The sequence below is a fragment of the Chanos chanos genome, chromosome 15, assembly GCF_902362185.1.
Source record: "Chanos chanos chromosome 15, fChaCha1.1, whole genome shotgun sequence".
Taxonomy (NCBI): Eukaryota; Metazoa; Chordata; class Actinopteri; order Gonorynchiformes; family Chanidae; genus Chanos; species Chanos chanos.
Window position 1 is genome coordinate 11362676 of NC_044509.1, and position 20694 is coordinate 11383369.

General features: G+C 42.4%; 2 protein-coding genes across 2 annotated transcripts in view; one reads left to right on the forward strand and one right to left on the reverse strand.

Moving 5' to 3' along the window:
- The window catches only part of grik1a (glutamate receptor, ionotropic, kainate 1a), a 41674-nt gene extending 33650 nt beyond the window's left edge, over window positions 1-8024 (forward strand). Inside the window, exons 16-19 of the mRNA XM_030792218.1 lie at window positions 2400-2617; window positions 3767-3992; window positions 4478-4728; window positions 7872-8024. Coding sequence (XP_030648078.1) covers window positions 2400-2617; window positions 3767-3992; window positions 4478-4728; window positions 7872-8024 — 848 coding nt within the window. The remainder of the gene's footprint in view (window positions 1-2399; window positions 2618-3766; window positions 3993-4477; window positions 4729-7871) is intronic.
- An 8484-nt stretch (window positions 8025-16508) lies between these two features.
- Window positions 16509-20063, reverse strand: bach1b (BTB and CNC homology 1, basic leucine zipper transcription factor 1 b). The gene is made up of 5 exons (XM_030792716.1): window positions 19991-20063; window positions 19615-19866; window positions 18297-19517; window positions 17367-17573; window positions 16509-17056 (listed from the first exon to the last, which is right to left on the reverse strand). Exons 1-5 carry the CDS (start codon window positions 20012-20014, stop codon window positions 16658-16660), a joined length of 2103 nt encoding a protein of 700 aa, XP_030648576.1. The 5' UTR covers window positions 20015-20063; the 3' UTR covers window positions 16509-16657.
- Window positions 20064-20694: the final 631 nt, after the last annotated feature.

The following is a 20694-nucleotide window of genomic DNA, read 5'->3' on the forward strand; positions in this document are numbered from 1 at the left end:
CACCTTTCTAATAAGGAGGGGGTAAGAAAAACAGAATTTTATAGAGTTGGTTTTGACCTCGCTGTACCTTGTCTTTGAAATAATTTATTTTTAGAAGACAAAAAATCAAAAGTGTCCAGACTTAAAGATAGAATGCTAATGAAGAGGAGATGAATATCAGAGTCTTCATACACTCTTAACTTAGTTCATTTAAGGACTTCTGTGAGAGTCTTGCTTACACATACCTATGGTACTGTTAAATATGTCCTGGGGTTCACTCTTCAAGGCCAGACCATGTAGTATTAAATACAGTGTGTGTGTGTGTGTGTGTGTGTGTTTTGCGAGCTGCTCTGTCTCGGAGTCGGGAATTTGCGGCAAATAAGTCAGAGCTGGACCACTGTTGCACAGTATCGACACTCTTAGAGTTAATTTAACACTGGCTTGAGTCCATGACAATTCACGCAAACCTCATTCTGTGTTTTACACAACAATAGTACTGTGAGTAAACATTCAATAGTGACACAAACATGAATGCAACACTGTATACATGACTCTAAGCCAACAGTAGAGAAACACATAGGAGGATAATGGAAGAAACGTGAAACATCCATTTCTCTGTTTTTCAGTGCTGCCTTGCCTCCATGCGTGACAACTTTCTCGCTTTGTTAAGTGAATTTACGATATGGATTGGCGTGGAAATCATTCTGAGTTTCCTCCTTACTCGCTTCAGGGAGGTCTGGATAAAGAATGATTCGTCATGTGTGTTGGTTACTGGGAGAGCAGTCTGTAACCACAGGTTCTTTCCTGAAACTGCAGTGCTCATTTGAAATGAATAACAGCATTAGTGTGTTCAAGGCCACAAGCACATTATTTGTTTTGCACTAACACAAATGAGTCCTTTGGATGGGGCAGCTTTGCTTTACCGAAGGACGTTCAGTGAATCAGCTGCATTACAACATTTTCTCTCATGACTCTGAGTTTAAAAAAAAAGAAGCTTTACGCTGCCTCTTGTCTCAGTTACACAGCCCCTGAAGAAGTGCATCGATCCAGCGTAGCCTTTGTCTGATCCTTTTCACCTAATCCAGCCTTTTTTTAGGAGGGATACATGGGTGGAGAAGCTAGAGTGTGTGTGTGTGTGTGTGTGCATGTGTGCAGTATGTGGGCCAGCTTAGGTGTACTATGATGTCCCTTTTGACATTTTTCAGATCAAAGACAACAAACTGACCTTGGCCATCAAAGGAGGTTTTAAAAGGCTTTCAGAGATAGATCAGGCAAAATGCCATCTTGCTTTTAGTCTGACTGTTCTCACTGCTGTAATCAGAGCTGGGTTAAAGAAGTATCTCAATTACTTTCTGTCCCAGTTTTCTTCAGGGTTCCTATTCCCCATGATCCTCTTGTCTTAATTAACAGGAAAAAATGACAGTTTTGATGAGGACTCTTTAAGGTATTCATATGTAATGTGTGCTATTGTTTTAACACACTCAGTCCTGTTAGAAGCTTAGTAACTTAAGTCGAAAAGGGACACAAAGCAAAGGACCCATGTAAGATTATTTGGACCCAGCCTGATCATTCAGATATGTATTTGAACTGTATCTGGTTAAAAATCAATGCATTTTAAGAAGGTTTGTCTGAATTCTGAATTTAATATTACACTTTCTTCCTGCCCAACATCTTACACATGTATTAAAAACACACCGTAGCCCAAGTAAGGAATTTGCTTCTTTGAGTTCAGTCAATCAGTTAGTCAGCAGCAAGCCGCGTGGGTTGGTGCAGAAGACGCTGAGACAGTTCATCAGCTTGGAAACGCGGCGGAGTCTCCTCTCCCTCGTAGACCTTAGTGAAGATAAACGTCTTGGTTCAGGCTCCTCTGACAGCTTCATATTCCAGTGATCTATCAGACGACCGAGCCTCCAAAACAACCCGAGTGCTCGCAGTTAGAAAAACAAGGCAACGGATTTATCATTACGCCTCGAGATGGAAAATTCTGGAGAGAGCGGAAAGAGGAGAAAGAGCAATGTGAGTGTAACCATAAAGATAAAAACCTGTTCGAGAGGACGCCATGAAACTTGAGGCTACTTTGGAGGAATAAAGACCGGCTTGGGTATACACTGTGCGCAGCTCTGTCTTTAATACTGGGGGTGTCTCCTCGCCATTATGGACTGCCCCCCTGCAGTCTGGTGTACATTCATGCACAAGAGGAGAGCCTAACTTAACACAGTATTAAGGCTGTTTGTCTTTTCTGTGACTGCTGCAGGTCATTTCTATTTTCTCTCTCTCTCTCTCTCTCTCTCTCTCTCTCTCTCTCTCTCTGACTCTTTCTCTCTCTCTTTCTCTGTCTCTCTCTCTTGCTTTCTCTCTCTCTGGGTGTTCTCCATGAGTCTGTGTGTTCTAACTCTGTGCCCTTGTTTCTGTTGTAACAGGCTCAGAGCTGATGCCCAAAGCTCTCTCCACCAGGATTGTGGGAGGAATCTGGTGGTTTTTTACTCTAATAATCATATCATCCTACACGGCTAATCTGGCCGCCTTCCTCACCGTTGAAAGAATGGACGCGCCGATAGATTCAGCGGACGATCTCGCCAAGCAGACCCGAATCGAATACGGAGCCGTCAGGGATGGCTCCACCATGACTTTCTTTAAGGTAACCAACTGCAGCAGACCCATGCAAGCGATTAAATATAATCGAGGTATCAAGTCAGCTGAATGTTAAAAAAAAAAGACACAGATAGAAACTACGAGATGAAAATTAAAATGAACGATCGATTTTAGTGAGGCTCTATGCAAGCTGGATTTGTTTCGATAGCTGCTATTGTACAAATAGGATTTTAGAGCTTTCTTCAAGGCTTCTAAGGGAGTCTATTGATCTTGGGTCTTTGATGCTCGATATGATGCAGTCTGAATGAAGAATGCCAAGATCACAGCTGCCCAGAAATGTTTCCAGCCCTGCTGGAGAAAGGCAACACAGGCATGGGGTCATGGCCACGGCTTTTAAGGGCATCACAGGCCTGTGCTATTCGCGGAATATTTTTCATCACACGTTACACTCACTTCTCCCTCTCAAAATCCTCCTGGATCGACAGATATATCTCTGCTCGCCAGTCCAGCAATCGAACATGGCAACAGTGGGAGTAATCTATATCTGCAAATCCACTGACCTCACTCTGTATGAACTCCACATGTCTATATATGTTTTCCCAGCCATTATAGGCCTGCTTAATTTGTCTAGCCTTACGGGGAGAGAGAGAGAGAGAGAGTTAGAGGGAGAGAGCGGGAGAGCGAGAAAGAGCGTAGAGACCTGTGGGGGGTAGTTTTTTTTTTTATCCACGGAGATTGGAGGGAGTGATTACTCCCTGTTGGAGCTCCGGTTGAACAGGGGCCTCCAGACGGCTGGGACAAATTGAATCAGCCAAGAGAGATTTAGCACACAGCTGTCCCATTTCCTTCTTCGCACAGGACTCGCCGAGAAGCACAAAAGCCTCCCGAGATGTGCAACAGCATGGCTCCTTTAGACACGCAATAAGGAGAGGTCAATGTCAAGTTACGCCAGGGCTCAGCTGTCCTGAACCATAGCGTCTTCTCTCCGATAAGACCCTATTGATATGAACCCAGATATCAAGATTTAATGCACAATAATGTCGGATTTGTTGTGCATGATTGATGTCCTCAGTCTCATATTATGTGAGGTGTCAGAATGGCTCTAACACTCCTATCTCCCTCTCTCCTTCCTTCCCTCTCTCTCTCTCTCTCTCTCTCTCTCTCTTTCTCTCTCTCTCTCTCTCTGTCCTGCTAGAAATCAAAAATTTCCACCTATGAGAAGATGTGGGCCTTTATGAGTAGCAGAAAGAACACAGCTCTAGTGAAGAACAACCGCGAGGGCATAACCAGAGTCCTCACCACCGACTACGCTCTCCTGATGGAGTCCACTAGCATCGAGTACATCACCCAGAGAAACTGTAACCTTACCCAGGTCGGAGGACTCATCGACTCTAAGGGTTACGGCGTGGGAACACCAATAGGTAAAAACAAGTGAGAGATTTGTTCGATTTGGCCCCTTCTCAGGTTGATTGATCTAATTACCTTTTTGAAATGGTCATAACTGTACATGACCATAACCGTATTCACCACTGCAGGCTCTTGATACTCTGATGTCTGCTAAATTAATAAAGAGAAAGAACTTCTGTAATTGCTTTTTAAATGTAATTCTACTGGGCTTTTGACCCACTTGTAGTCCACTTTCTTTTATTCCTTCAGCATTCTTACATTTCTGTCTGATCTAATATTGAACTTTAGCAGTGGAACTTACTGTAAGCAACAGACAGCTCCTTAATAATATGCTTGGTTTGTATTTTGGGTGTCTTGGAAGTCACTTTGGATAAAAGTATCTGCTAAATGAATATAATGCATGTGTAAACGCAGTACGAATGTGCTGTGGTGTTTGTGGAACGTCCTGCTTGGCGAGTCTAAATATCAGTTGAGAAAGTGTCACTGCCTTGTTCTCCAGGTTCTCCCTATAGAGATAAGGTGACCATAGCCATTCTACAGCTGCAGGAGGAGGGCAAGCTACACATGATGAAGGAGAAATGGTGGAGGGGAAATGGCTGCCCAGAAGAAGACAAGAAAGAGGCCAGCTCGCTGGGTGTCGAGAACATTGGGGGCATCTTCATCGTGTTGGCCGCTGGCCTGGTTCTGTCTGTGTTCGTGGCCATTGGAGAGTTCATCTACAAAGCCCGCAAGAACAGCGACATCGAGGAGGTGAGTTAAGAGTCTGACAGACACTTTAAAAAAAACCCACTCACCCCAACAGCATACCAACAGACCTGTGTCTGTTGAAAGGGTAGAGCTGCCGTCTTTTACGGTCTGATGGTCACAAAGCAAACATTTGACAATACTGCTTCCAGAGGATAAGTCTCCATACATGTTCATTTAAGGAAACACACAGCAGGATAATGAAACTGGACTCCCTATAAGAACCAGATTAATGAGGTTCTGTGCTTTGCATGCAAAAGAATACTGAAGGATAAATTCTCCGATAAATTTAAACTCAATTTTTATGTTAATTTGCAAATAATAAATATGCATTTTCGTCTAGTGTCGAAATGTCAGAATATCGCTGCCTATCACACACTAGTATCTGAGTTATGTCACTTCACTTACCAAATATTCACTCTCACAAAAACTATGATGCACAACACAAAGCAGTGAAAGTGTTTATTGTGCTCAAGTGAACCCATGTCAGTCTACTCCTGACTCCAGGGCATGTTTTGTCATACTGGTCATGTCTCATTTAGTTTTTGAACACATGTTGCCATTTTGCATTGGGAAATACCATGTCCATTTTGAATTTATGCAATATGTTCTATTTTTTTCCTTGCTCCAATTTTTTTGGATTATGCTTGCGTGAGAAGCTTTTGCCTTTTTCCATCTTTATTTGTCGACACGCTCACTTAATCTGTCACTGCTCTGCTTTCATTTTATTTCTGCATGTTTTTCGTTGACCTACCGGTGACATTGCTTTTCTTTTTTTTTTTTTTCTTTTTTTTCTTTTTTCCATTTGTGCGCGTCTGCATCCGGAAGGCCTTTTGTTTCTTTTATGGTGTGCAGTCCCGACAGCTGCAAAGACGTGACTCCACGTCGTCCACGGATACTTCACTGTCGACAGATTTAGAGAGTGGCAGACTGCTCGGGGACGACCTGAGCTTTTCCCGCTAACCTTACGCTCTCAGATCAATAGGTTTGTAAGGAGTGACCTCTGACCCCCCCTCACACCTAGTTTGACCTCGGACACCTGACACCTGCTTTTTGTGTCCTTTGTTGTGTGGCTTCTCATTGTAGATACCCTCAATTTTCTCTTGATATTTGATAATTATAATGAATTTTGAAAGATATTGATCTTTGAACTTCTTAAAATATGGAGACTGCTCTGTTTTCCGCTCCTTTTTCCTCTGTGGTTTTCCTTTGCCTTTTCCCAAATCACTGTTGTGTTCCACTGAATGCTTCAGGAGTTTAAGTGGTATTTGAATTATTTGTAAGTGCCGTAACCATTGAAATGAAAATACTTTGTATTCGTATTCAGAGAACCAGCCATACCTCATGCTTAACTCTAATCTGCCTCGGGAAGGGACATGTGCATTAAAGCAAAGCAAACAAGCACTCATGAAAATGCGAACTCACAGTTGGACACCTGATGTCCAAAAGAGCAACATAAAAAAATCAAATAAATAAATAAAAAAAAACCTTGGTGCAAACCAAGAACTGATGCTATTACTTCTCCCCCTGAGTGAAAATATAAAAGCTCTGTTTTAGATAGCTGTATGCATCCCATTTCTCAGAATGAAATCCCTGAACTGGGATCAGTTTCATCGTTATATTGTATGCTTATATGCTTATATTATATTCTAGCTGTACTATTCCACTGCTTTTTTTGAATGCTCAATTTTGATTGGTCACTTGGGCAGTCATTAATTCCATATAAGGATGAGTGAATAGTGAATAGTGATTGTTGAAATCAGCAACGAGCAAACGAGCAAACGAGCAACAGGTGTTTGACATAGCAGCAGTAGCAGCAGCAGAAACTGAACTAACAGTGAGTAGTTTCAGACTTAGGTTTAGCAGTGCACAGAATGGAGCTACTCTCTGTGGTGAAAACTAGAAATGTACAAAACTGAGAGCATTATTCTGAGAGAAAATTCTCTGTGTAGGTATCCAAAGATAACATCAACCAAACAAATAAACCGATAGGGAACAAGATTCTTCAAAATGATGAAGAGATATTAAAGTTTGCCTTCTAGACTCACTCGTTGTTGATCAGGCTTTGCTTAAATATGAAATATCATACACTAGGTTAGTGTCAGCTTGATACTACTCATGATCGAAATTCTAACCACATCACACACATTTCATTGAGGAACAAAAAGCTGCTCTTGGTTTTTCACAATGAAACACAGCTAGAGATTTCAAGCAGTTTGTGAAATTGAATTGCAGTAGTACTTAAGGAGGTTTTTGTTTTTGTCAAAACCAAGATACACATCAAATGGCTTAAAAAAAGGCAAATTCCAAAACAATTTGGAAGCATGAAAATCTTGCCCTGTGTTATTTGTCTCTCGGGAAATGAATTCTGTCCTGGGAAACCGAAACGCATGCTGCATTTATAGTGTAAGATCATACATTTAACTGAGGGCCTAGTCTATGCAATGACCAATCATAAAAAAAAAAAGCAAGCATGAAATTTATGTATATGTTTCTGCATACGTTATGACAGAAGGTCTAGTGAAGGTCTTGGTGATACGGTTACGGTTTGCTTCACATGTTCTCTCTGTCTTCCATCACCGCCCAAGGAGCCGACTGCGCTTTTTTCCTCGGGCATACTGAGTATTAGGGGCCCAGTGAGGCATGAAGCGTGTGTTCCGACCCGACGAAACCTCCACTCGGTTCCCGCCTGTCTGTCAGAGCACACGCCTCGTTCACGGTCGCCATTATCCACCCACACTGGAAAAAGAACATAAAAGTGAATCAAAGCATGATCACTGCCTCATTTATCTTATCAAAGTCTATGATTTGTTGCTCTTTGCCTTTTATGATTGATGTTTTCCATTCATTGATAAAAACCTTTGAACATCATTGCTCTTCTTCTCCTCACTGGATGTACTATTGATTAAGGTAACCACTTACGCTCAGTCGAGAATCATTTTTCTTTCCTCGTCTCCCCTTTCCTTTCCCTCGCTCACAGACATACTGGTCAAATGCTACATCCTCGCCGAACACCTTTTTAGACATAAAAATCTGGTCATTTTTATTCCGCTATACAGTAAGCGTGGAGCAAATAAATTCCCAGAGGTCATTGCTGAGACGAAGGCTTACTCAAAATGTGTTCTGCCTTTTTTTTTTTCCCCCCACAGTGCATCTCTTTCAGCGCTGTTATGGACGAATTAGGCATCTCCTTCAGATGTCACAAAACCATGAAGAAAAGGGCTAGAGGCAGGGCGAGAGCAGGCCTGGCCAGTGTCTTATGCAACCCCAAACGAATCCTGAGGAAAGAGACCATGGCTTAGAAGAACAACACCAACAGGCACCATGTCAACGCAAAGCCTGTCGCTTTTGTCCTAAAGGATTCTTTCTCATTGATTCTTTTTTTTTTTTCTTTTTTTTTTTTTTTGGAGTTCATTTGAAAGGATAAACCATTTGATGGTCTGGATGTAGTTTAGATTTCTTTTAAATCATTGTTGTCAAGCAGAAATAATTATACACAGAATGATTTGAAAGAGTGAAAATTAAAGGTAATGGATTGGTTACTGAGGAAAAAGCAGTCATCCTATTGGTGTGTTAGGCTCTGTTATTGGTGGCATTTTTCCTAGTTCTGTCTTCAATTTTCAATTTCAAAATAAAAAAATTGTTTTACACATTTTTCACACCTGTTGTCCATTGTAAAGTAATTACGTTGCTTTGAGTGAAATAGCTGGGAAATACAGAAAGCAGCACCAGGAGGAATAATTAACATCATCTTATAATTCCACACAAAAACAACAAAATTATAGTTGCTAGTATATTTTTCTTTGTTTGTTTTGGTTTGCTTTTTTTATTTTCTTGCTTTTCTTCTCTTCTTCAGGGTATTTGAGGACAAAAAGATTTTGCTTTGTTTTGACCCTAACAATGTAAGACAACCCTTCTACTCTTCACAAATGCTATTTACCTTGAGGGCCTGACCACACAAATGTTCCTCTCAAAACTGAAGCGCAATAAACATAGAGGTCAGAGATCCTACAGTGGCTCTGACTTTACCTGTTCTATGACCCGGTTCAGATTGCTCTCCAAAGATTTTTTTCCCCCTCTTCTCTCTCTTCTAATACCTCTGACATTATTAAAATAAAGTCTACAGGAATACAGAGGAGGGCAGCAAGAAAGGTGAAGGTGTCATGCGATCCTAGCGACATTGTCAGTCTGCCTTTTTAAGATTCAATCTAAATTTATTAAACAAATTTCTGATTAATGTCTGGTTTGATGGTGTCCGGGTATATTTTGTCTATTGACTGGGGGGGGGGGGGGGGGGGGGGGGTGCGGGGGAGATATGCGCTGTGGATATTGGACTGATACCACTCCATCACAAACGTCTGTCACTCACTCATTCGCTCAAAGACTGGTTGCAATGATATGGATAGGTCTCCTTGGGTAAGTTGTACTTTTAGAGAACCAAGAGATGTTTTTGCAAAGACATAATCAACAAGATGTGATACTTTTGTACAGATTTAAATCTGATGAGAAAAATTCCAGGAATTATCTGAAGACATGGCCAGAGAACGATTTTCAGTTAATCAAATGAGAATTAAGTTAACTACATGACACTAACACCACTGTACGGTGAATGTTGGCCCTTTTTCCACACGCCAAATGATCATTCTTGTTTGCAAACACTGTCTTGGCCTCCACCACAATTCGCCCTGTCACCATAGAATATCCATGGAATTTTGATATCTCCCTTTTCGTTTCAATTTCCCTCGATCTCTCCAAATTGCTTTTCCTTGGGTTTTGCTTCACACTTTTCCAAACACTTTGACTGCCCCCTTTGACCTCTCCACATCACCTGGAATTCTCACTTCGACCTCCTTCAGTGGGCACAGCCTGTCTTTGGCCTCACTTTCCTGCCGTGCGGCTTTTTCTGTATCTTACGTTGAACAGAGATCTTCCTCTTGAAGCGTAAAAAAGACAAGGCAACTACTGGAAGTCCTTCAGAGAACCTTAGATATGAAAGACATTTTGTTGTGAGGTCTGAGTCCTTTGTTGTGAGCTTTGTGTGTATCTGTGTGTGTGTGTGTGTGTGTGTGTGTGTGTGTGTGTGTGTGTGTGTGTAAGTTTGTGGCCTAGTGGTGCACACCATAGAAAGCTGAAGACATCAGAGGGAATAAGAAAGCTATTCAAACATAAGAAGATATGAAGGAAAATGCTTTGGGCTGTTTAGAGCTAACAGTCTGTTTCAAAGCCTCCAGACTTCACTGAGCACATGTACAGTCTCTGAAAAACTGCAATTCATACGGCTGAATTCATCATCAGCTTCACCTAAAAGACTGCAGCCATCCACAGAGCACATACCATCTCTCTTTTTAAACATCAGAGCCAAAATGCTGAAGATAGCAAGTTTGCACTCTAAAACCGAAGTACACCGAAAGATAAAGAGGGGAAAGATTATATATATTTTATCCACGAAATCAAAGACAGCCTGTTATCTCTTTTATGCTAAATTGTCGGGCTATAACAATTCAGCGATAGCCAAAGGTCAATAGATCCCATCAGATAACAAAAGCAATCAACTTTCACAAGCGGCCTGTAGTTATCCTATCAGTTCAAAGACCCAGTGGCCTATTCGCAAAAACATCTGATAAGACTATCAGTAATCCTTACGAACAGAGATAGACACACTGAATTCAGACCTGTAAATAGACTAGATGGTTAGCATCCCCATCTGCAGCATACAATAAAGAAGCGTAATAAGACAAAGACCTCTGTTTGTGTGTAAGGGCACTGCAGTCTTGACTCTGAGTCAGAAGGTTGAATTAAAACCGGATGAGAGCTTCGAAGAACCTTTTCTTCTATCTTGTTTGATGGGTTTTTAGGGTTTTTTTTGCCCCAAACTCTATTTACATTTAGATACACAATCTCGATATTGCGATGATAACAAAGCTTTAGCTGTATGGGTTTCTTATTTCTCATTGATTTGGATGATGCTTGAAAATCCAGGAGAGCCGGCATGTCCAGCATGGTCTGCCATGAGTGGAAATGCCGATTGGTTAAGCTCTGCTCAAACTTTATTAAACAACAACAAGCCCGTGCTGTCTCAGCACAACAGGAGCCTGTACCAGACAGTCCATCAGACGTCCGTTTACTGTTGTCTCTTGGCACCAGACTGAAAGTTAGCCTGGAGTGAACTGAAGTAAACTCTTGTGTTAGTAGGAGCTGGTGCTTAGAGACACATGACATAACAAGTGTTATCACTATTTACTGCAGTGCTCTAGTCCACACTCCTGGATGGCCAAAGTCTTATTCCTGCCTGACCTGCACCTCCTCATTGCAGCTTAATTTTCTTTCTTTCTTTCTTTCTTTCTTTCTTTCTTTCTGTTTTTTTACATGGGAGACAGGTGAACGCACTCTATAGCCAATCAGAGAGCAAAGTGAATGCTTGACATGAAAACCAGGGGGAGTTCAGAAGGGCAGGATTTGGGCGCCCCACCCCTGAGGCACAAAAAAGGAGGTAGTGGCAAATTAGATTTAAAAAAAAAAAAATGATTTCTGCAATTGTCTGTGCTTGTACCTGAGCTGAAAAGACTGGATAAACGCGCTGTAACAGAGAAATTGTGTTTTGTATGGGTCGGATTAAGAAACAAGCACACACTGCTGATTCAAACACCCAAAATGAAAGGATTACCTATGTGTAACTGCTAAAAAAAACAACAACAACAACAAAAAAGATAGACTTGGGCGTAATTCTCATAAAAGAAGGCAGCAGAACCTTTGATTGGAAGCTGATAGATTCCACGCACATGAATAAAATGTCAAGTCCCAGGGATTCTACAGCACTGTTTTCCAGAAAATTTCTTTACTATCCGGTCATATGTATTCTTGGCAGGTTGTTCTATCTCACCGCTGAATAAGTCTCATTTATCTTTTACTGTGAACTCTGCTTCCCCGCGGCATTCTGCGAACACTCGTTATGAAACTATTTTGGTCAGTATCACACGCTGCCTTTCTGCGTTTATACGAGAGGTAAGGGGGAAAGAGGCAGGTATATGCTCCCAAGTACCAGCTAAGAACACATTTTAAACAGTTACACACATACGTCCAAATAATAAGGTGTTAATAATAAAGACAGTCCTCTGGAGCTGGACAGTATCTTTCTCTGTGGAGGGCCAAAGTCTCCTCTGAGTATTGGCGGGCAATGATCTCATCCGCTGTACCATCGTGAAAGAACGCGGCGGAGGAACGTCCAGGTCTGGCCCACAGACAAATAGACTGCGGATCTCTTTTACCTCTCCGGACAGTTCTCATCGCTTTTTTTTTTGCCCCGGTGGCGTTTTCTTGTCGTCTCTATTTATCTGTCTGACCCCATCAACACCACCCCCAGCCACCAACTTTTCCTTTCTTCACGCTCTCCTCTTGATCTCTTGTCCCGCTCTACTTTTCTTTCTCATCTTGCGTTTGAGTGTTCATCTGTTCTTGGCAGATGTCTTTGCCCACTCAGTCTTCATCTGTCTCTTCCCGTGCCTCTACGTCTTCCTCTCCCTGCCCTTCTGCCCTCTGGCTGGGATATTAACTGGATAAGGAAAAGGAATGGAGTTTTCTCTCCCTCCCTCTCTCCCTCTCTCTCTCTTTCTCTCTCAGACTGGTGTAGCGTGGTGGGAGAGATGTGGGTAGGTTATTAACTAAAGCTCCATAAATAGGTTCAGGCAGAAGCTTAAGCTATATCTTCAGTGGTCTGGTATTATCAGTATAAAACAGAACGAATGACACCTCCACCAGCCCCTCCAACCAGGAATGACAGGACAGACATCGGACAAGAGCACAAAATTCTTCTGAATGGGCACAAAACAAATCAGCTTACTAACAGTATTCCACTGGATTGCTCATTCCTTCTTTGCTTGGTAAATTAGACCAGTGGTCCTCAATTCTGATCCTTGGGGACCACCGCTCCGTATATCTTCTATCTGGCCTTGCTCCGAACACACCTGATTAGTGTGATTAACATGCTCTCGATTAAATCAGGTGTGCTCAGCCAATCAAAAGCGCCACTGATGAGTTCAGCCAGGCAGGTAGCGCAGGGAAAGATGGAAAACGTGCAGAGCGGGGGTCTCCCAGGAGCAGGCTTGAGAAACACTGAATTAGACAACCAAAGGGGGGGGGGGGGGGGCGTTAAACCATTAATTGCAATTAACTGTTTGCATGGGCTTTGTTTCTGTGTAGTCTAGATTTAGTGCTTAGTCCAATCAATCCAGGATAAATGCTTGGAACGTCACCATCATACAAAAGCCAGCACACTGTTCACACTACACAACATTATCAGACGAAGATACAAATTCTCACAAAAACTACCTTACAGCTGCCCGTCAGTATCCGCAAACATGCATGCATCAGATAAAAATTCAAGAAAGCTTTTCTTTAATCTCACGTTGTCCAACCGGCTTAAGGGCTTTTTTTCTTTTTCTTTTCTTTTTTTTTTGGCATTTTGATTAATTCTAGGATTGAGTCTAGGCCAGCATAATACTGTTTACGTGGTCTTTAATCTCCTAACCTCATAATTCCTAATCTCAACCCCAAGCAGTATTTTATATATAAATATATCCATGACCTTATTCATTCAAGATTAAAACAAATATTCGTTTTAATCTTGAATGAATCAAGTCATGGTTTGGACCTCTCACACACAGCAGCTGTCTCTGCTCTGGTCTGCTGATTCTCTCACCTCCTTTGAAACATTTAGTGAGCACAGGTACTGTCAGTAGTCTTGGACTTACACCGCCCACAACCTGAACAGGAGATCCTGGGGCTGGGAGCATGTGGAGGCTGAGGAGCGTCCGCTGAACTTACTTCAGACGTCAGTCAGTCTAATAGGAGTCAGCACCTGCACCTCCTTACCCCAAATACTTCATAAAGATTTGTGTCTCATAAAGACTCCACCTCCTTGTTGTCTTTCCTCTCCGTTACCTGGAACATCAACATGACTCTGTTTATTTGTCGACTTTGTTCTTGTTTAGATATTCGTTTCTGTTGACTGCTTTTTTGTTTGTTTGTTGTTAGTGGTGGAGTGGCTTCAAAATTCCATTTTCTCATATCTAGACATATACATATGACGTTATCAGTTTCTCTTATTCTTGACTCAGAGAGAAATCTAACATCTGTCTTTGTGTAAAGTGAACCGGATTAGGCATTGGTAAGAGCAACACAAAGTCAAATCTTTTAACTGACCAGTTGTTTGGCTATCAGCTGTCACAGTATTTCTTTATATACTGGAGTTTATATTTTGGAGTTGTGATGCTGCAATCTTAAAGATATATTTAAAGAGGCTTTAAAAACACCGCTCTCATAAATGCGCCGCGCAAGTTTTCAGCACAGTTCTGCCATCTGCTGGTAAGTTTGTAGTACTGCACATAAGGTTGTTGAACTCATCCAGGCCTAATCGATTTGTATATACTTCTGCATCGAATCTAGGTTCTGCGTAGCCGTGTATCCTACGCCGTAGCCTGACGCGCACCTGCCAAGAAATGTAACTACACGCAGACCCCAGCAACTGTGATTGGACCAAATGGAGGAGAGGTTAAATGAGAAAGTCCGTAAATATGTAGATTTATACGACTCTTCTTCGTCACATAACAAAGACTGCCATATGGCAGAAAATTCATGGAAAGAGATTTATGCAAACATCGCCTTGGACGTCATCGAATGTACAAACTTGAGGGACAAGTACGGTCGCCTCCGAAAAAGAGTTACTGCGTTGCAGTAATTTCAGGAAAAGTAACTGCTGGTCAACATTTATTAGCTCCAGTTCCAACTCCAACATGACCCGCTCAATTTCAGTCGCCAATGGTCGAAGTACACGAAGACACGCAACGCAGAGTGACGCAGACACACCAGCGCACAAGTATATGCTCACAACGGCGTAGCCCTTTGCGTAGTCTCTGCGTAGACCCAGCATACTAAATTTGAATCAGGGTAAATCAGTGACCAGTGAGTGTTCTCTCTTCATTAAGCCTCTCATGGTTATAACATAACCACGGTTCCTTCGTACAGACTAAGTATGAATGGCTTACATAACACAACTGCCAAAGTTCAGCTTTGGGGCGGGGGTGTGGGGGGCAGAACTGAGGTGAGTTGAGACTAACTGTCGAATAGGACTGTCCCCAGGCTGACGACTTGACTCAAGTTTTCTGGTTTTCTGACTCACTGAGAATTCCTGCTTTGTGCAACACCTCTCGACGACAAATGCTTGCCATCATCACAGTGACAAGACAGTTTTGTTTTGAAACCACATCGTGTATCTCCTGCCACTCACGGCATAAACAAAAAAAAACCCAAACTCAAATGGAATGTGGAAATACGGTGTTCTGTCACCAGTCTGACAAAAGCGGTGGGAAAATTTCTGATGTTCTCATTTTTATCCCACAAAAAAACACAAACTTTATATTGCACAAGTCAGCTGAATTTTCAGGGATTTTGTCCTGGGGACAGTAGCACAAAAACGAGGAAAAGTGCAAACTCACCCTGACTTCACATGCTGACTCTCGCTGCCACAGTGGTTTACGACAATAAACACAGTGTAAAAATTGCGTTGGTGATATTTTGGTGTAGAACAGTCTCAAAAAAAAAAAAAAAAAAAAAAAGAAAGGACTAAAACAGATACCTTCAATCGTGAAATATAATGAGTTGTCTTACAGAAAAATTTCACAATTTCAAGAAACATTTTATTCACTTTTCATGTGCCTTGCAAAATATTTCAACCAAAAAATATTTTGGACCCAAAAAAGTCCATAACAGTTAGACTTAGGAATACACAAACCATTTTTTTTTTCCAAATCCAAGAGCTCATGTTGGATCTACAAAATAGAAACCAGTCATCGACAAAATCAAATGAGACAAGTACTTTACAGGTTATGAAAAAGTTACAACAGATATAAATTACAGTCCAGCGCAAAGTGTGCATTTACACTATCGCTGAGAGACGTGATTGTGCTTAAACTGCCACGTCTTCGAACCCTTACAGTTATACGGGACTCTGCCACCAACCAAAAAAAAAAACTAAATTCTGAAGCTTCCTTGTATAAAGAGCAACTCACAGTCGGCTGCTCAATCTCTCTCTCTCTCTCTCTCTCTTAGCACTGTTGGTTTTAAGACAGGAATTAAATTTGAATCATACTTTTCGAAATACAGCACATTGAGCAAGGAGCACAGTGAGAGAGAGAGAGGGCGAGAAAGTCTGTCACCTCTGCTGAGCTGTAAGGAGATGTAGCACCAGAGGCTGGAACTCCTGATTGACAGTTGCCATGGAGATTTCTCTCCCTGATGTTTTTTTTTGTTTGTTTTGTTTTGCTTTGTCAAGCAAACACTGGCCCCACATGAGGTGGTTTAGCGGTTTTCGCATCCCCTGAGACATAGACATGGTCTATTTTTCTTGTTTTCCTTTTTTTTTTTTTTTTTTTTGAGTAGTTCTACTGTTTGAGGTTAACTGCGAGGTCAAGACTGAATCATGATGACCGTATCAAAAATCACAACTGATAACAAAGAGCAAAGTCTGAGAAGGAACATGTTGAGTCATAAAGAACAACATGCTGTAAAAGGAATGCTTCAAACCGGAGAATGCTACATGTAACACTGATAAAAACAAAATAAAACTGCAATTGGAATGAAGGCAGATGTAGTGGACAGACAGTTGTGCTAAGAAAAAAATAAGTATAAGTATAGACTAGTATAGAGACAAAAATAAAAAAAAAAAAGATGGAAAAAAATTCTTAAAAACATACCTTCATACTGTGATCTGTTGATACACACACACACACACACACACACACACACACACACACACACAAAACAAAAGGTGAAAAAAAAAATTGTGTGGTCACCGTTTTAACCAAAGTTTTAAGCAGGCTCACTGGGCGTATGATAGACCTTAGAAATGACAGTTATACTATTTCTCTCAGCATGTGAGGTATCATTCTGGGAGGGTGGAGGGAACTGTTGTAGGTGCGGGGAGTGATGAGGCCGGAGGGGTTAACTGTTTTTCGTACAGGCCAGGCTTTCCTGCAGAACAACGGGTGGAGTTCTCTTGGTCGGAGAAGGTCTCTACGGGGAGGCCCGAACAACAGCCTGCTATTGGCTGGGGAGTCTGAATCTGGAGTTCGGGTTGGAGCGAGGGGTCGGCGGTGGGAGTCATGAGGGTGGACAGCGGGCACTCGGGGGAGGCGTACTTGGCAAGCACCTGGAGCTGCTCCGGGCGGAGAGCGGCTTCGGTGCAGACTCTCTCATACAGACCTGTGAAGTTTTGCCATGCCTGTAGCTTCATCTGGTTCAACTGGTTCCTCTCCTCCATGAGTTTATCCTTTTCACTCTTCTGCAAAACAGGCACAAGCATGTGATAGCACAACAAAAAAATGATCAAATGTCCGTTTTTCTGCAAAAAAAAAAGACACAGATAACAGTACCCAGGGTAAAGAATACTGAACTTAGCAGTGGCACGTATGCAACAGACTGCTCCTTATATGGCTACATGCTTGGTTTGTATTCTGCTTGTCGTGGAAGTGGGTTTGAATACAAATCATCTGCTAAATGAATAAATGAAAAATGTAATGTAAATGTTAGAAGAAACAAAGAGGGAAGGAAAAAGAAGGATGAATGGACGGATGAATGGTCGACAAACGCACCAGTTTTTCGATCTCACACTCCAGGTTGTGGATGCAGTCCAGCTTCCGTTTGCGGCAGCGACGGGCAGCGATGCGGTTTTTGCTGCGTCGTCGGATGTCGTGTAAAAAATCCAGCTGCTCGCGGGTCAGGTGCTGTAATTTCAGCATCTGCTGGAAGTCGTTGCGACTTAGTGAAGCAATGCAGTCCACAGGGAACGGGAGCTGGACCTGAAGAAAAGAACAAGAAGAATGACTTTTCACTTTGTCTGACCCTGTCACATTTACTTCTAGAAAAGTTCTATCTAGATCATAAACTGATATTGACGTAAACGGTTTGGTTAACGAGGTCAGACATGCAGAGTGGGTGTTTTCAAAAGGCCATATTCCTTTTTTTATTTTTATTTATTTATTTTTTTTTACACTTGTACCTCAAGGGCTGCTCTCATCTGTTTCAAGCCCCACTGCCCCAGAGGTAATGATTAAGGTTAATATGTAAACTATCAACAAACTCCCTGAAAAGAAGCAAGTGGAAAAAATTAGTTCTTCTTTCTAAACAAAGCCTGAATAGCACCCCTAGGAAATGCATGTGTTCATGACAAACATTTGCACGATTTCATCATGATTTTCGGGGAAGTCACGTGCCTCGCATAAGACACACATTACCAGGGCTTCCACAACCACTGACAAGTTGTTACCTGTTGTTCGTGTCACACACTGCACGGTTGTGGGTTCAAATCCTTGATTTGACAACTCACTTTTCATGTACCCCTGTGCAAGACCCATAACCCCAAAGTTTTCCAGAGGTGTGTGACTACTGACACACATGGTAATGTTGTAAGTCACCCCAGATGAGAAGTTTAGCTAAATAACCAAAACTGTACAAAATTTTGGATTTAGCGACGTGGAAGAAGGGGGTATATTGCGATTTCTCTCCGATAAAGACATACTCACCTCACGTGCTCTCTCTCTGGCGTAGGACTCATTTTCTCCTTCTGTGTCAAAACTGTCAGAGTCTTCCCCGGACTGATGGGAAGAGACACACGGACTGTCCTCTGACTTGGACGCACCCTCAGTGCCAGGTAGCTGAGCATCCATGGCTTGGAGGTCTTGCTGGAAAGGACAGTCCACCACCCCCGGGCAAAACTCTGTCTGTTTTAACCACTGGCTGTCTGGAGTTTTACCCAGAGAGGGTCTGGCCACGGTGCCCTGGAAAGGTGGTGAGGCATTTGAGGTGCTCACATCGGACCAGAACCCCTTAGCAAGATGTTCAGCTACCTCTCTCTCAACACTGCTTGTCTTGCTGCTCTGCATAGAGCACCCAGTCATGCTGAGACACGACACATTTGAGTCTGTCGGCTCCATGCTCCGACTGGCTTTAACAGAAATTTCCACCTTTTCCGTAGTTTCTCTGATTTCAGACCCATCTACCGGTGCACACTCTAAGCTTATACACCCGCCGCATCCAATCCCTGATATCTGGCTTGAGTAAGGAGCTTTGGGCAGATCACAGAGAGAAGGTTTGCTGAGGGAGCAGTCAGATTCCATGGTATCCTCATTCTCGACCTGCACATGGGTTTTGCTGAAGGAGGACAGTGTGGAGTCCTCATCTTCTCCAGCACCAGGGCAAGGCATGAAATTCAAAGGACAATCTTCATCTGCGGCAGCTAAGGAGAGAGCATTCACCTGTGAGCCACAGGCATCCAGAAATTCGCGATCCTTCCCATACGCCATCTGAAATTTGCGGTACTTTGGGCACCGTTCGGTGTAGTTTGGCTTTGTATTATTTTCAGGTAGGGTAGAAGTAAAACTTCCTGTGGCATCCTCTGTAAGACTGGGAGCAGAGCAAGATGCCTCCGCTTCAGCTCTTAGAGTGGAGGAAATCAGAGATGCTGTAGGCTTATCCAAATCATCATCAGCAGCTGGGCTTGTTTTAGGTTCATCTGGATTCGATTTCCAACATTTACTCTTACAGCATGCCTTCCTTTGGATTTTTGAGGTACTTTTTTTGTTGTCAAAGAACTTTGGTAAGAGGAAATCAAAACAGGCATTTTCCAGGTTCTTGAAGCCCAGAAATGCTGCACAACTACGAATCTCCAGCACGTTTTCTTTAGTAAAAAGAAGTTTTGCTGTGTAGGCGAACTGCAGTAAGGGTTCAAATCCTTCTATTGTTACCTTGGAAAAGTAAAACAAATCATGTTAAACTACTGTGAACTAGAAGAAATGTGTTGATTCAAACTCCATCAAACTCCAAACTCCTGGATGTATTTACCTCATCAGGCAGGCTGATGACAAGTCCCTGGTCCTCGCGGTTAGATACGCGAGCGCTGAAATAGTCGCTGCACGAGGCCAGCACGGAACGATGGGCACGGAAGCTTCTGCCTTCCACCACAACGGTTACATCACACAAAATATCCCGCTTTCTTTGCTCGTCCAGGCACTTCAGCACATGCGAGGTGTGCACCGCTGACTGGAACGTGAACACAGACGACCTGGAGCTCTCCGGTGACATGGTGAGGAGAATCTACTTAACAAGAAGAAAAAAAATCCAAAACACCCACCCACACAAAGAGCCATAAATAAAATACCGGAAGTCTTGAAATACATAATACAATGACAAGGATAACAAGTCCGTGTTGTTAAATTACCGTATTATTTCGTCCGCGTGTCATGCGGTATGACTGTATTTTTACGACTTATCAACGAAGCTTTCATTTCGTAGCCTTACAAATACTCAGACATCGCACATGTAGCAAGTTTATTGTTAGAACCGAAAGCTGTTATTTTATGTAAACAAAAGTCGACCATGCAAACGTAGTAATGCTGATGTAATAAATTTAAATCTAGAATCGACCGCGCTCCTACAATCAGTATGTGAGGAACGGAAGGCGCAAGAGAACAAGGCTACTAGAGAGTGAAAGAACAACCAACTAAGAAATAACCACTGGTATGAAAAGGAAGACGTGCTAATCTCGGAATAGTACTGTGTAGTTAAGAGTCGATTAAACAACGAACGCGTTTATAGCTCCATTTAGCTTACGTGTCCTTACCAAGTCTGAGGACCTTATCTACACCGTGTACAAAGATCTCAACGCTGTCAAGTCATGCACCGAGTGTGTGTGGCGCAAGAACGCGGACTGCTGACTCACCGGCTTCTGCTGATAAAGGATGAGCAAGCAGTTTTCCCGTCTCTCCCCTTTTTCTCACTTCCCACTTAACAACCTTTGCTTTCCAAGGAATAACCAGACATTTTTTGAACGACTGAAAACACACCCAAAACCAACTTCCCGAAATTCGTGTCTACTTACCGAACATATGTAATGTACAACAAAACGCAATATTATACCGTCTT